At 41.9% G+C, this 14,466-nt stretch overlaps 2 protein-coding genes across 5 annotated transcripts; one reads left to right on the forward strand and one right to left on the reverse strand.

Moving 5' to 3' along the window:
• Positions 1–1,008: 1,008 nt before the first annotated feature.
• On the reverse strand, positions 1,009–6,157 carry alg2 (ALG2 alpha-1,3/1,6-mannosyltransferase). Of its 4 annotated transcripts, none has more exons than XM_006801328.3 (5): positions 5,174–5,586; positions 4,777–4,948; positions 4,548–4,685; positions 3,773–3,940; positions 1,009–2,825 (listed from the first exon to the last, which is right to left on the reverse strand). In XM_006801328.3, exons 1-5 carry the CDS (start codon positions 5,182–5,184, stop codon positions 2,085–2,087), a joined length of 1,230 nt encoding a protein of 409 aa, XP_006801391.2. In that variant the 5' UTR covers positions 5,185–5,586; the 3' UTR covers positions 1,009–2,084. The 4 variants fall into 4 exon arrangements, with proteins under 4 accessions (XP_006801391.2, XP_006801394.2, XP_006801395.2 ...); XM_006801331.3 differs by lacking the exon at positions 5,174–5,586 and adding an exon at positions 5,993–6,157 and having other exon boundaries at positions 1,010–2,825; XM_006801332.2 differs by lacking the exon at positions 5,174–5,586 and adding an exon at positions 5,732–5,785 and having other exon boundaries at positions 1,010–2,825.
• Positions 5,724–9,081, forward strand: sec61b (SEC61 translocon subunit beta). The gene is made up of 5 exons (XM_087848173.1): positions 5,724–5,804; positions 6,013–6,159; positions 6,626–6,723; positions 7,570–7,674; positions 8,544–9,081. Exons 2-5 carry the CDS (start codon positions 6,157–6,159, stop codon positions 8,629–8,631), a joined length of 294 nt encoding a protein of 97 aa, XP_087704299.1. The 5' UTR covers positions 5,724–5,804; positions 6,013–6,156; the 3' UTR covers positions 8,632–9,081.
• The last annotated feature ends 5,385 nt before the right edge of the window (positions 9,082–14,466 follow it).

Here is a 14,466-nt window from a genome sequence, read left to right on the forward strand (position 1 = left end):
AGAGATCGCCCATCACTGACCTGTTGCACCCATCGGCGTGTGTGGCGACATAGTGCGGTTTTCATTCGTGCACAAAGATTTGGGGTAAAATAATGCACTGTTTATTTGCAGTTTATGCACCAGAATCTGTGCGATAAACTACATTTTTCTGACATATTTTGGAGAGATTTTTGCAGTGACAAGCAACAGAAATATCAAAAAGTCTTGATAGGGTCATTGTTTAGCTGTTTTTTGCTGAGTTGGGACTCTCTGTGTCTGGCTGATTTTTCACCATGCTGGTTGGTTCTTGGTTTCTGAATCACTATCTGGTTTTAAAACACCAAGATGGTGAAAAGTCTCCGCTTGAGGTTTCAGAACAGATGTTCATTAATCAAAGGGTGACGTCACAGTAGCTATATCCATTTGTAAAGTTCAGAAGTATTTTCTAGAAAATTGATATTTTGCCATTTTTGGATAAGAGAATACATTTCATATATGGTAATGTTACCTTGTGTTCTAAAATATAGTGGACTGCATATTATTTTCGAGGAATATTAATGGTCAAATGATCTGGAAAATAACCTTTTGGCCTAAGGGTACATCTTTCGCCATCTTACAATGCTGTGATTGCAGCCATTCCCCAACTCTCTGTGAATGGTACTCATGGCCATTGATCAGTGGTCTTTGATCAGTGGGTTTTGGTCAGTGGTTGTTGATCAATGGTCATGAGAATTTGCATAATTATGATTAAGGAACTGACCTCACAGCCCATTGTTCCTTCAGTGGGCTGGTTTCAGTCATTATGCAAATGTACTGTTTATAAGGTTGGGGAAACCTGCAGCCAGCTGAGACTGAAGAAGTCACTTGGATGAGTGACGAAACATTTCTCCCAGAAAACGCTACGTCCAGATGAACAGAATCAACTTTTGGAGAAAATAACCTTTAGTTGTACACCTGATTTACTGATCAAATGATCTAGTCTTTTCAGATCTCATTTAAGAAGAAGAATCAAGCCCACCAGGATACAACTCAGATTCTGGAAATGATAATGCAGCAAAGGGTGGAGACAGAAACTTCCTGCTTTTCCTAATGAGCAAAATGAAACTCCTCTGCTGCTACTTTGTCTGAGAATGTTTTATTTAATAACTTGAGGCACAATCAGATTTATCCATGGCTTTAAGAATGCTTCTGTGCCTCCATGCTCACCCACAAAATCCTTAGTGAACTCTATTAAAGGCCAAAAACTTACCAACAAAGCAAGCTCCATAAGACTCGGCAAACTATGTGTCCTCTTGTTTATTAAGACTTCAGGAATGTCAATAAGAGCATTTCTATACAGTAGGAAGGCTGTAGAGGGCAGCGCACAGACACAATGACCTCCCGCTATTCTCCTCGTTGATAATGACCCAGACACAGGCACAGGCACACTGCCCATCAGCCAGACCTCTAATAAAGCCAAACACTCTCTATCATCTACTAATAACCTCCATGCAGCAGTAAGAGTCATGGACAGGCCGGCGTCTTCTGAATACACGCCGGGGAACAAAGCTCCGAGCGGAAGTAGTGGAACGCATCCTGCTTATCGATCGGCGACTGTGCGCTGCCTGATGGCACACGGTGATAAAGACATTCTTGTTCTTCATCCCCAAAACACACAAAGACAAAGACTGCTGTAGAAAAGAAAACAACAGACAGACACACACACTCAGACACAGTGCAAAACATTTCACTCTAACAATCAATCCTTTGGGTGGACTCATTTGGAGGCTCTTGGTTGCCACGCTGCTTCACATCCTCAACTTCACACACAAGAACACACTTGCAAGGTTGGTATTTTTGTAAAGATAGGATTGGAAAACTCGTTAGTCTTTTCTTAATTGGTATAGAAATTCCGTCCTTTTTTCCCCCTCACAGCAACCTCTCCAGGGGAATGCTGATTAATAGTCCTCCAAGTCCTCATGATACTTCCCTCACCTCCTTGCACATATACACATATATCCTCGCTCCTACTCTCTGTAGTGCCGAGCCATCCATACTCAGCTTCACTGTTCAGCAGACGATCATTTCTTCACAAGTTTTCTCCCGTCTCTCCTCCAGCTTTCACATCACTGGCTCAGCCTGACAATGTATCCATACAGCTGGTCTGAGAAGGCTTGAAGAGAAAATTTATCTTCTACCCTCCTCCTCCCAGCTTGTCCCATGTCCCTGCGGAGGTGTGGCTCCCTGACGAGCCTCTCCATGGCCTTAGAGAAGGCCTCGGCCGTGGGCTCGCACAGGAAGCCCGTCTCCCCGTTTGCCACGCTCTCCAGGGGGCCCCCAGAGTTCACAGCGATAACGGGGCAGCAACAGTACATGGCCTCCACGGGAACTATCCCAAAATGCTCTCTGCTAGGGGTGTAGAGGACGGCGGTGCTGCCCTGCAGCAGCGCCACCTTCAGCGAATCTGAGGGGGAGCGGAGGAAAGTAACACAGTCCTCCAAGTGGAGCTGTGCTGCTAGCTCTTTCAGTTCAGTGTAGTGCTGAACATTCTCAGTGACGCGATCATCGTAGCCTCCTGCCACCACCAGGTGAATGCCTGGTCTCTGGCCAGGAGGAAGGCTGCTCCTCAGAGTTGCCAAAGCCGCCAGAGCCAGGCCTAAATTCTTCTTCCTTTCGTATCGGTTCAGAGAGAGAAACAGACAGGTAGTTCCCTCGGGGAGCAGTCCTTCCAGGCTCTGTGCTTCAGTGGTTGCCTCATCAAAGGTATGCGTATTGAGGGAGGGATAGAGGACATCTGTCTGGACTCCGCTCAGACTGCGGAAAGTCTCCCTGAAGATGCCTGCGGTGAACTGGCTGTTTACCAGAATCTAAAAGAAAGCATAAAGAGATTTGTTCACAAAGATCTCACATAAATCAGAGGTATTTTAATTCCCTATAACATGAACAGCAGCATAAGGCCTTTGATCACCAAAAAGTGATCAAAGGCCTTAGGATCAATCAAAATGTCATCAGATTTCTCTCAGGGCCCTGAGCTCTGACACCAGCTCACATGTGGAGATCAAATCCTTTCGCACTGGTGAATAGCTAAAGAGCTAAAGCAGTTGCGAGGAGAGAGAATTTACTTCTCTCAAACTTCTTTAGGCTGAAAAGCTAGGTGTGCTCTCACACTAGGTAATCTGTTCTGTACCCAAGCAAATTGTATCTGCAAAGTCCAGTTTTCTGGCCCATGAAAAGATAGGCTCGTTGTAGTTGGACTACACAGTAAGTATTTAGTATAACTGCTAATTACACACAGGCACAGAGCGTCTTCAGGAACAGCTGATTGTGAACGTCAGCGGAGTTAAAAAAAAAAAAAGCAATAAGGCAATTGAGAGGATAGTGGTCTGGACTTCCAAAAATCACCCCAAACAACCCACGAAAGCCATAAAATCATTCACTTAGTGCTCTGCAGGAATGCTTTTCAAGGTTGTACATCTACACGACAAAGTGTGAGAGAGAGAATCAAATTCAAAACGAGAGATTAATTTTCCATGGTGATTTAGCAAAACTCTTTTGACATAAAATGGTCAATCCCTTTATTCCATTAGTCTACAAATTAATTTTATTATTTTAATCATTTGTAATCAGATGTGCACCGGATCAGCCTTTGGTAGGCCCACAAACTCTGATTGAAAAGTGTGCTGGGGTTTTTTGAACTTCTTTCATTGGTTCACTGATTGGTTAACATTCCTTACTATGTTTATTATACAAATGAAATAAAACAGTCGGTCCTGTCCTGTAATCTGACCATGTTGCTGTGTGTGATGTTACGCACCATATCAGCCATGCCTGTGGTTCGTTCCTCCAGCCAGTCGATGGGAGTACGGTAAAGCTTCTTCAGGGCCGACTTCCTCTGAGTCAGCAGCTGGTCTGGGAAGTGACAGTAGAACAGAACCTTCTTCCTGCGGCGACCCAGTCGTAACACTGGGATACACACCGACACCTGGGGTCAAAGGGAACAACGATAAGATCAAAATACAGAAAATGTGACATGTGCCCATTTAACAGAAGTGCAAGTCATAAAACGGCTGATTGTTTTTAAATGGTATTGTAGTGTTTAAAACACTGCACAAGGATCAATCAATATAAAATTCACCAAATCTGGAAAACAAATCCCACTGGACCCACTTGGAACCGGCAGGATTTTAATTCCAACTGTAGCTTATTTAATGAAGCCATGTGTTTTATCAAGACAGAGCATAAATATATTCTGCCAGCCCTGAAGGTTTCCACCCCATTTTAATAGTAAAATGTGCAGATTCATAAATATGCTAAAGCTAATGTACCAAATGTTTAAAAATAAATAAATAAATCTGCTCCTTCTTCTTGAGATGCTCAACTGGGAAGCGCCCACTCACTGTTTTTCATTGAAAAAACAGCTAAGTTACAGAGAAGTTACAGTAAGTTATGAGACACAGTTTTCTCAGAAGAACTGAAAAAATATATGGCAGTCATTCATGCTGCCTTTGCCTCCAAACGGGGTTTTAAAAAGCCTTTTTATATCCTCTCTCTTAAAATGTCTCTGGCACTTATTGTGCAATACAATTCACCTGATCACAGAAGATGACATCATATTCCACACCGCTAAGGAAGACCAGGTAGAGGGCCACATAGATCATCCTCAGGTAGGCACACAGGGCATGCAGGTAGCCAAACACACTGGTGGGTAGCCAGTCACCCACACACACCTATTAGAACAATAATAACAGGAGCAGTGACAAAATGTTTGTGTTTACCAGTGATATAATTTTTTTAGTAGCATAGTGCACACTAACACACCACAGGAAGTTCCGCATCGAGGGTCTCAGAGAAGCAATGTGTTGGGTCATAATGGGCCGTCCAGATCTGAACGCTACATCCCTGAGACTTCAGAGCAACGGCAGCATCGACCACCAGCCGCTCCGCTCCCCCAATACCAAGGTCAGGATGGAGGAAAACTACCCGTGCCATCCTATAGACAAGAAGGAATACAGTTAAAACCGAGATGAATAAGGGCAAATAGCTAATTTTCCAAAATCAGAAGTACAAAGTTTAGATGAGCAGCTTTAAGGTTAAAAAGAAGTCAGTGTTAACCTCGGGCACAGATTAAAGAAAAAATACATTTTCTGTGGCATTCAAACAATCCAAAACTTGATGCTGATGAAAACAACAAACAGTTTTCTCCAGCAAAAGGTACCCGGGATTCATGCATCTAATCTTTGAACGATTTCAGGGCTGCATTGTTGCCAACTTGAAGAATCTGTCCTTGTGGTTTTGTACCATCACTTAATTTATAACTTTTATCCCTGAAGGTACTTCAGAACTGTTGACAGCAAGGAAATACACCCACAGCTTCTGGCAACCACCCTGTCTGACTGTCACAGCCTCCGTCACCTATTTGAGGACAAACAGCTAGTTCACAATATAGTAGAGAGAAAAAGTCGAGCTAATAACAGGTTATTCCTGATTCAGGTACCTTTTTTGCTTTAGATGACAGTTAATACGATTATAAGCCGTTTTAGACGTTTGTTCAGTTATTATTATAATGTGTTATCCGTCAACCGCGGAATTTGTAACGAAACACAACCACATCTTTAGGTAAAATAATTTAGGCTCGGTTCTCCGCACTAACCTGTCCAAATGTACCAACCTGTGATTATGCCTGTTCAGCTGTCTGTAATACCGATCAACCGTCCGACAAAGTTACCGTTTAGACGCCATCTTGGCTCAAATCAAACGTTACGACTAGACTCACCCCGCTTCGTGCTTGAGCCACAATGGCTAGCGTTTCCTCCGACGTGACAGACACGTCTCTTTCAGAACCGAGGGTAATCAATTATTTGCCTTTGATTTAATGTACATATTTATAAACGAATTCAAAACATTAGAAATAAATATTTTTATAATTATTATTTAATAACTCAAAAATGCATAAACACTTGAAATGATGTTCTGTTGAGTGTGTGTTTTTGTACTAAATGCAGTCAGTTACTCAGGCTTCTATCTGGTCGCCTACTTTGGTCTTGTGTTTTGTAGTCGTGTCCTTTTTAGACGAGCGTCAGCTTTGTGGGCTCTCTTCTCAAGTTTTTCACACACTGACTGTGTGCCGCTCCTCCGACGTGGACATCAGCTTGAAGAGCTCTAAAGCGTTTTAGCTCGCATCTGGACAAATAAAACAAAATGGTAAGCTCCTCAGATCTGACTGGAACGGCTACTACTGGTCACGCTAGCCTTGTCCACCGCATTCATTCAGCACTCAGCTGTTAGCTAGTATGCTAACGTTAGCTCATCAATTGTAGACGTGGCTCTTTTAACTACGAATTAAAGGGTCTCAAGACAAAGTTTCAGGCTATTGTAGTACTTAATTAAGTAAATGTTAAATATATGTGATTGCTTTAGAAGGAGATTTGGTACTTGATGCTTGATAGTAACTGTAGAAGTACCCAGCCAGAGTCTTTGTAATCTGATATAGACGTAATATACACTTTAAAGCCAAATATAAGTTATTTATACACGAAGCATTTATTGAATCTCATGACAGAGTGCTGTAGGTTAGTTTTAGGTGTGAAAATGTAACAGATATGAAGGTTTGTGATTGAATGCGCTGTAACATTGTCGTATATTTTTAACGTGCTGTTATATTTTCTAGCCTGGACCAGCAGCAAGTGCCACCAATGTTGGAGCCTCTAGCAGATCGCCCAGCAAGACAGTGGCTCCCCGTGCAGCAGGCTCCACAGTCAGACAGAGGTATGCATACACACACTTTATGCCATCAGCATTTTAAGCTGATGACAAAAGGGCACAGAGGGTGTCCTGAGGAATTGATAGATATTGCAGCCTTCACTGTCTCTACACCCAGTTTAACACCAGATTTTCTTCCACCATCCAGTGAGAGAATATCTTTTGTAAGAAAGATAACTGTGCTGCACAAACACCTTACAAAGCTTGAAATTACCCCTCTCTCACACACACACACACACACTCACTCAGTAGTGACCCATCTATTAATGTAGTCATCCTGTGAATAGGTGTTGATAATTTGTGTGTGTGTGCACGTGCGTGTGCATGTGCGTGCTCCTTCCCATAGATTAGAGCAGATAGATGTTATGCTGTTGGCTTAATCAGTGTGTAATCAGAGACTCACTGCTTCCTCTCAGTCTCATTATTACCCATTACTACCACCATCTTCATTACCTCATTAACCTCTGTTTAATCTCATCCAAAGAATGAAGGAGCAATGACTCGGAGTGCTCTTTCATCAACAGCTGCTGTAGCTGAAATTAAAATCATAATAAGCCGTAGTGTATAATAGATCTCACTGTTGTTGTTGATTTTTTTTTCCCCTCTTCTGGTGATTTATATATGGCAGCCTAAAAGAATGTTTTGATTTGGTTTATACAGTTGAATAAAGTTAAAGTCTGATCAACTTTGCCACCAGTATGATTGACAGAAATTGTGTTGTGCTTGTTTTTTAAAATCCGGTTTCTTTTCCATTCTGGAAAAGTGTTGTAATGTGATGACATTTTTTAATTTTTTTAAGAAATAGCTGATTGTTGGTAGAATAAAAGATCGTTTTGCATCTGTGTTGCACAGGAAAGCTACCAGCAGTGGTACACGCAGCGGTGGCAGGACCACAGGATCTGCTGGCACAGGCGGCATGTGGCGCTTCTACACTGAAGACTCACCGGGACTCAAAGTGTAAGTATAGTTTATAAAAGTTTTATAGCCACAAACCAATCCAGCGTTTGACATTTTGACTTTCGTACACTCGCAACTCCAAAACGAATCCTCAGGATTTCCGACACTCGCCATGTTTAATGGTGGGAAATTGGCCAGACGTGACTCGGCAGTAAAGCAGTTGATGTATTCAGCCTAATAAGAGTGTGAGTGTATATACACACGTAATTATGTGAGGAAAGTACACATTTAGAAAACTCTCAAACTTATATTCTGCTCCATCCTCAACGCCCAACCCCCTCCAACAGCAGAGGAGGCGTCCTGCCTCCTGGCCATAGCCAGTCATTGGTTGATCAATGGTGCTGTGGTGGTTATTGAGTGCGTCTCTCCAGCAGTCGAAGGAGGGCATGCTCGCCATATACAGTGCTGTATATCGAGTGCATGTTTGTTCCTGTGTTAGACGCCGGCCTCAAAGCTTCATTAAAGGATCCACTCTGAAAGGTCAACTCAATTACAGCCTTCTGACAGAGGGGGGAGGAAAGGGAGGGCCGCGGAGGAGAGGGTTGGCATGGCAATGCTTCTACTTAGCAATGCGCTCCTCCACCCTCACCCCCACCCCCACTCAGAGCCTCCTTCAGAGATGAGAGCCCCTTCCTTGTTTCTGAAACTCATCAATAAAATCAGCCTCTCCTCTAAGACTCGCACTCTGGTTAGGGTTACAACAATGTGTGTGTGTGTGTGTGTGTGTGTGTGTGTGTGTGTGTGTGTGTGTGTGTGTGTGTGTGTGTGTGTGTGTGTGTGTGTGTGTGTGTGTGTGTGTGTGTGTGTGTGTGTGTGTGTGTGAGAGAGAGAATCTGGTTATTAATCATCGTCTCATTGTTGTGTGACAGTGGTCCGGTGCCCGTGCTGGTGATGAGCCTGCTTTTCATCGCGTCAGTCTTCATGCTTCACATCTGGGGGAAGTATACCCGCTCTTAAGCAACCCTGGCCTGATGACCTTTGACCCTGCGCCTCAGTTTCTTAACTCTTTGGACCTGGACCAAACAACAAATGAACCACCATACCCTCCCCACGTCCTTTTCTCTGCTGTCACTACAAACACACAAATTGGATTTTTCTGTACACGATCTTCATCTGCGTCTGACTCTGGTGACCACCTTGTTGCTCCTTCCCATCACTGTGTGCATGTGTCACACATGATGGGGTGAATGGAGAGAAGCGGTGTCGCTGTCCCTTTCAAGCAGCAGGAGTAGCCTGTGTTCACTCCAATGCTGCATGAATTAAGTGCAGTGCCCAAGGACATAGTTGTTTTCAGGCCCCCCACCAACATTTCTCCCCGTAGCCTGAATTGCAATTTAATTTTTTTTGTTAACAGCATTTGTACAAAATGTGATTGTATTATTGTACAATTAAAAAAGTAAAAATTAATGTGTGTGTTTTTTAAATTTAACCTTACTTTGTTTGACAAAAAAAAAAAAATCTTTTGTTTTTCAAGTCATTTGAAGTTGAACGAGGCTTTTTGTACACTGAATGAGGGGACAAATATTCTCTGCCGCGTTGTTAGTGACAAGTGAAGTTTTCTCACTTTTAACCTTCTGTATCCATTACCAGACTACTGAAAGCCGTGCGTTTTCACAAAAGGCATTTACTAGTGTTTGTTTCGACTAAAATTACAGCCTTGATGGTGCTTTTAGATGGATAAAAACAAGGATATTAAAACAGAAATTGAAATGTTAAGTGTTAAGTTTCACTGTGATTGGCAGTCCACTAAACACTTAAATAAATTCCAGCTACTTGTAATTTATCCAACTGAGACTTTGGCTGTAATTCAATAATCCTATTTCATGTTCTTTTTGCTAAAAATTACATTTAAGCTCATCCTTTACTCGGTTTTAATTGCATATGCATGCTGTACATTTAGCAACTGCTTCAAAATTAAGTTTGAGTCGATGAAAGTTGGCTTTTTAAGTTTGGGTCTTACACCCAACTGCCAAAAGGTTGTTTTTGGTTTTATTTGTACTGGCGGCATTAAATGTGTCATTCTGCAGACTATAAAATCTATAAATACAGGCAGTCACTGTGTAAACAGTGGCAGAAATGCCTCAAGGCAAACCTTTGAAATAATTTTAGAAATTAAATATGTTAGCATTCCTTCTTTCTGCCTGAATGTCTCTTTACATTTCGGGGCAATTGTCTTTGTGAATAAAGCTCATATAGAAACCAGAGAAAATTTAATTACAAAAAACACAGCTTGCAATAACTTTTAATGTTGACCAAACCACTAATACAAATATGTACATCTACACGATCACTAGATCCAAAATCTATCCTAATTGCCACTCCTGTGAATTTTGCCCAGGTGTGTTATTTTCTTCTCCTGAAGGGGGCGCTGCAGACTACTTTCTGAGCGCCACTGGCTCAGTAGGTACGAACTCATAAAGCTGTTCTCTCTCAGGGACAAGCATGAACACATGTTACGCCTAAGTAGTGATTTATTTAGCCCGGGCGAAACATTTTTAATGATATATATTTCTGTATGTTCTTCTACAGCTACAGCTATACTTTATCACATTGAGTAGATTTATATTGAAAGAATTAGATGAGATAAATAGCTGGAGACATCAGTTTAAACCATGTGGATCATTAAAAAGTGTATTTTCTCTGGTTTCACTGATGCTGAGAGACCATTACTGACAGCTGCAGGCTGGATGTTTTTGTACTGTAGAAGAAGTTTTGGTCCTACGTGCATCAGGAGGTTTATCTGCGTTGAATATGTAACCACCAGCTGGCATGGCCTTGTGTGTGTGAGTCTGTGTGTGTGTGTGTTAAACCTAGCATTCGTGTCCTTTTCATTAATTCATTCTGTTGCTATGGCTTTACTTTCCATAAGGCTTCCAGTTCTCGTGGCAAACTCAGGCACTATTGCCACATCACTCTCCCTGTCCTACACACACACAAACACACACACACACACTGAAAAATACACTCACAGACTCCACGGCCCAATTCACGGTGGCACAACACGGCAGTGAGCCAGAATAATTCAACATAATAATTAAATATGGAGGAGCCATGGTAAAGCTGTCCCTCAGGGTTCAGGAGTCAAACGGGCCCGAGCAGCAGTGTGTGTGAGCGCTGTGCCCTGTAGTTTCAAACTCCTCCTGACACCATCCAAACACATCAGCTCAGCATTTCACTCAGGGAGGAAGGAGGTAGCTTTTATCTGCTCATTGCTACTGCTAGAAAGGTCGCTGCATGGTTCACATAGATCTGTAACCTTTGTATGTAAGGGCTAGTTTGTATACTGACAAATAAAACTGAATCTGTATTATAAGTCAAAGAAACGCCATTAAAAAAGGCACATGAGCATCCAAGTGCATCATAGGTCTCAAATTACCCCCAAAAGAGTCCTGAAGGGACATTTATTAAACTATAGCCTATTTATTTATATTTTATGTATTCCCACTGCATATCAGATTATCTGATACAAGATGTATGGTTCGCATTCATTTCCACTACATCAAAGTTGTAATTACGTGCATCTGCATGCTTGTTAAGTTACAGTCAAAGCCTTTATTTCCTGAACATGCACACGTGAAACGTGGTCTGTCTTGTGGAAAGAGGAGAAGGAAAGAAACGAAAAGAAGCTTTCTTCAGAGTGCTTCCTCCCTGTCTCTTTTTCACCAAAAACCCATTTCCTGTGAGAAAAAAAAAAAAAACAAACCCACACACATGCGTTCACAGGGGATGGTCCCTTACACTGAGAGAGGTGAGAGAGGTGAGCACATGTAGATACGCACACTTGAGGAAACCTGTAAATAGGTCACATGTGTTTTCTGTTCTACATGACACATGCAGCTCGGGGCTTTGGCATGGAGGTGAAAGAAACAGTCTCTGAGCCCGTGTCGCTCTCCCGCTCGTCCATCGCACACATGCTCGTGCCCAGAGGTGTCCCACCGCGCAGGCAAACACAGATTTGAGGATTTCAGGTGCAGCTGAAGGCTTCCTTCCTCTATAAGACTAAAAAAATATTCTTTACACGAGAGTAAAACTTTCAGCACATTTACATTTTTTCCAGATTTTATTGAAAATCATGCAGGGTAATTGTATAGTCAGGGCAAATAAAATTAAAACATCACAGAATTGCTTTGTTTAGCAAAAATGTAAGAAACCGCCCTTTTCAGGCACAACAGCTCACAAGTTCTTCTACTTGACGTTTACTTTGCTTCCAGCCTTCAGTCCAGTCCACACTGAGGTAGCTCCATGGAGTGGAGTTCTTGCTTCTGTTTTTTGAGGGGTCTTCGTCTTGCAGTATAATGAACGCCTGGCTAATTAGGTTGTGTCACTGAAAAATACTGGAGAAGATCTGTCCAGAGTGAAGTGAAGGCCGCCGGAATGACGTGGACCCAGCTGAAGAGAACGGCCCAGAACAGAGTCCATTGGCGTGGTGTTGTTGCGGACCTATGCTCCACCAGGAGTCTACAGGAAAATTGAATTGACTGAAAAATACAATGTTAGGCCTTTGGGTTAGCCGTTTGCTTTACACAAGTTTAGATACCATCAAGCTTCTATGTTTAACAGTTGGTGTCACAACAGAAGAAGGACCATTTTTAACCTCTTCAATAGTATTTATTAGTCTAGAAGACTTTCTTCCAGTCTCCATTAACACACTATTTGGTGCCCAGGCAACAATATTTTGTTCGTTTTTTAACCCTTTTTTTATTGACACAAAAATTGCAAAACTTGCAGTCTTTTGTTCACAGCTGAAAAAGAGTGAAACCAAGATTTGCTTGCTTTGAAAACTGCTGAGCTTGAAGCTGTCGTCCTGACAGCCACCTGTCACGTGATCGACTGTCTCTTGAAACTTGTCTTCTAATTCTGTTGTGGTTTCGGATTGACTGGAAAGCCTTCTGTCGGAGTTTCCTCCAACTCCTTTTCGATTGTAGTCACCTGGCTTTCTTTGTATTTGATTCTAAAGGAAAACGCTTAACTTTCAGTGGTTCTAACGATCTGACCATATGCATTTCTCAGCAAAAATCAAGACATTTGAGCTTGCATCGTTTTTTAAATCTTCTGTCGTCCCATTGTGGTGAGCTCGTGTGAATTCTGTTTGTAGCTGATGCTTCAAGATTCAACGTGTTGTGCGTTAAGAGATGATCTTCTACACAGGTTGTAATTAATGGTTATTTGATTTACTGTTACCTTCCCGTCAACTCCAACCAGTCTGACCTCTGAAATCAACAAGGCGCTGAGAACTGACGCTTATTGGAATTTTCTCTTTTTCGGACCATTCTCTGCAACAGGGTCAGAGATGGCTGTGTGAGAAAGTAGATCCAGAAGATAAGCAGTTTCTGAAATACAGTTTGAACTTGAGCAGGTCATCTCGGCTATGTCTACATGCCTAAATGCTTAGTTTTGCCACCATGTGATTGGCTGATTAGATTTTTGCATTCACAAGGGGTTCAACAGTTGTATCTAAAACGTGGCTGGTGATGCCTACAGACATGCCTACTCATGCCTACAGACAGAATCACTTAAAATGCTAGGATATAAGGATATAAGTTACAGTCTATTCTAACAGTGGTTTGACAGACAGTCTGAAGAAATCAATAAAGTTTGGGACACATGTATTAGCTTCCAAATTTTGATTTTTGTCCACTGTTTATTAATATAACTCAGAAATCTGCATTGTTCTTTAGCTTTTGGTGATCTAAACTCTGTTTATAACCTCTTGAACCACTTCGGGTCATTCACTTCACTTTAACTGTTGAAATTTCAATAAAACTGGGGGTGTTCGGAAACTTTTGACCAGCCGTGCATGTCAGGTATGAGCGTGTGTGTGCATGTGCGTACTTTTTGAGCAGATCACATGGTTGATAAAGCGTGCAATGGCTGGACGGGCGGATAGAATCGATCCAGACTTTTTGACCAAGTGAATCCTGAAGGATGTCCCAAAAAACTGAGGACTGGAAGAGGTTATACTGGGACACCTGTGACAGGTAATGGCAAATGTCTGAAAACTACTCACAAGCCAGTGGGCAAGCTCACTTTTAGGTGTATTGTTTTAAGTAAGGGTGATATCCCATTTTGCCCTGTATTATCGTTATTACTTCTATTTGTATGTTTTACTGACTTTCCATACTGTTTCTGAATTTTAAAAAAGATTAAAGGAATAATAAAAATAATATAAGATAGTACAGGAATGAGAAAAACCTGTCGTTTTATATAATCTGCATTTTTATGAATGAGATTGCATCATAATATTAACTATTCATACATACTATAACTTGTGACCTTTAGAGTTTGTGCCAGTTTAATATCTTATTGACTTCATCATTAATTTCACTTATGCCCTTTACCATTATGTGTGCTACTTTTATGATACTTTTTTTTGTTATTATCCACTTTAAAGCACACTTTGTAGACCTAAATCTTTACACCAGTGCCTGGAAATTCTTCCAGAATAAAGCATTTTTACTCATAGCAAATGCGTGCAGCTGCTGTGATCATAAGACCGGTGACTAGCGTAGCAGTCAATTGGTCAAACAGTTTGTTAATGGCCAGTGATCAGTAGCACAGTCTGATCTGCTGAAAGGTGAAAACTTGTTCGCTGTAAAATAATCTGACTCCATATTCTACCATCCACGGCTCAGGGCTGATGTCATGTGTGCTGTATATGGGTCGGGTAGGTGGGTGGGGGGATTGAAGATGAGAAACTGAGAATTTGTGAATGTGTATATGTGAGCCAGCTGGACCCTCCCTGATCCTTCTGGACTTAGATCTACCTTCAGAGAAATAGGAGCGTCAGGGTGA

Source organism: Neolamprologus brichardi, chromosome 11 (assembly GCF_056152115.1).
Source record: "Neolamprologus brichardi isolate AB-2024 chromosome 11, ASM5615211v1, whole genome shotgun sequence".
In the NCBI taxonomy this organism is placed as follows: domain Eukaryota; kingdom Metazoa; phylum Chordata; class Actinopteri; order Cichliformes; family Cichlidae; genus Neolamprologus; species Neolamprologus brichardi.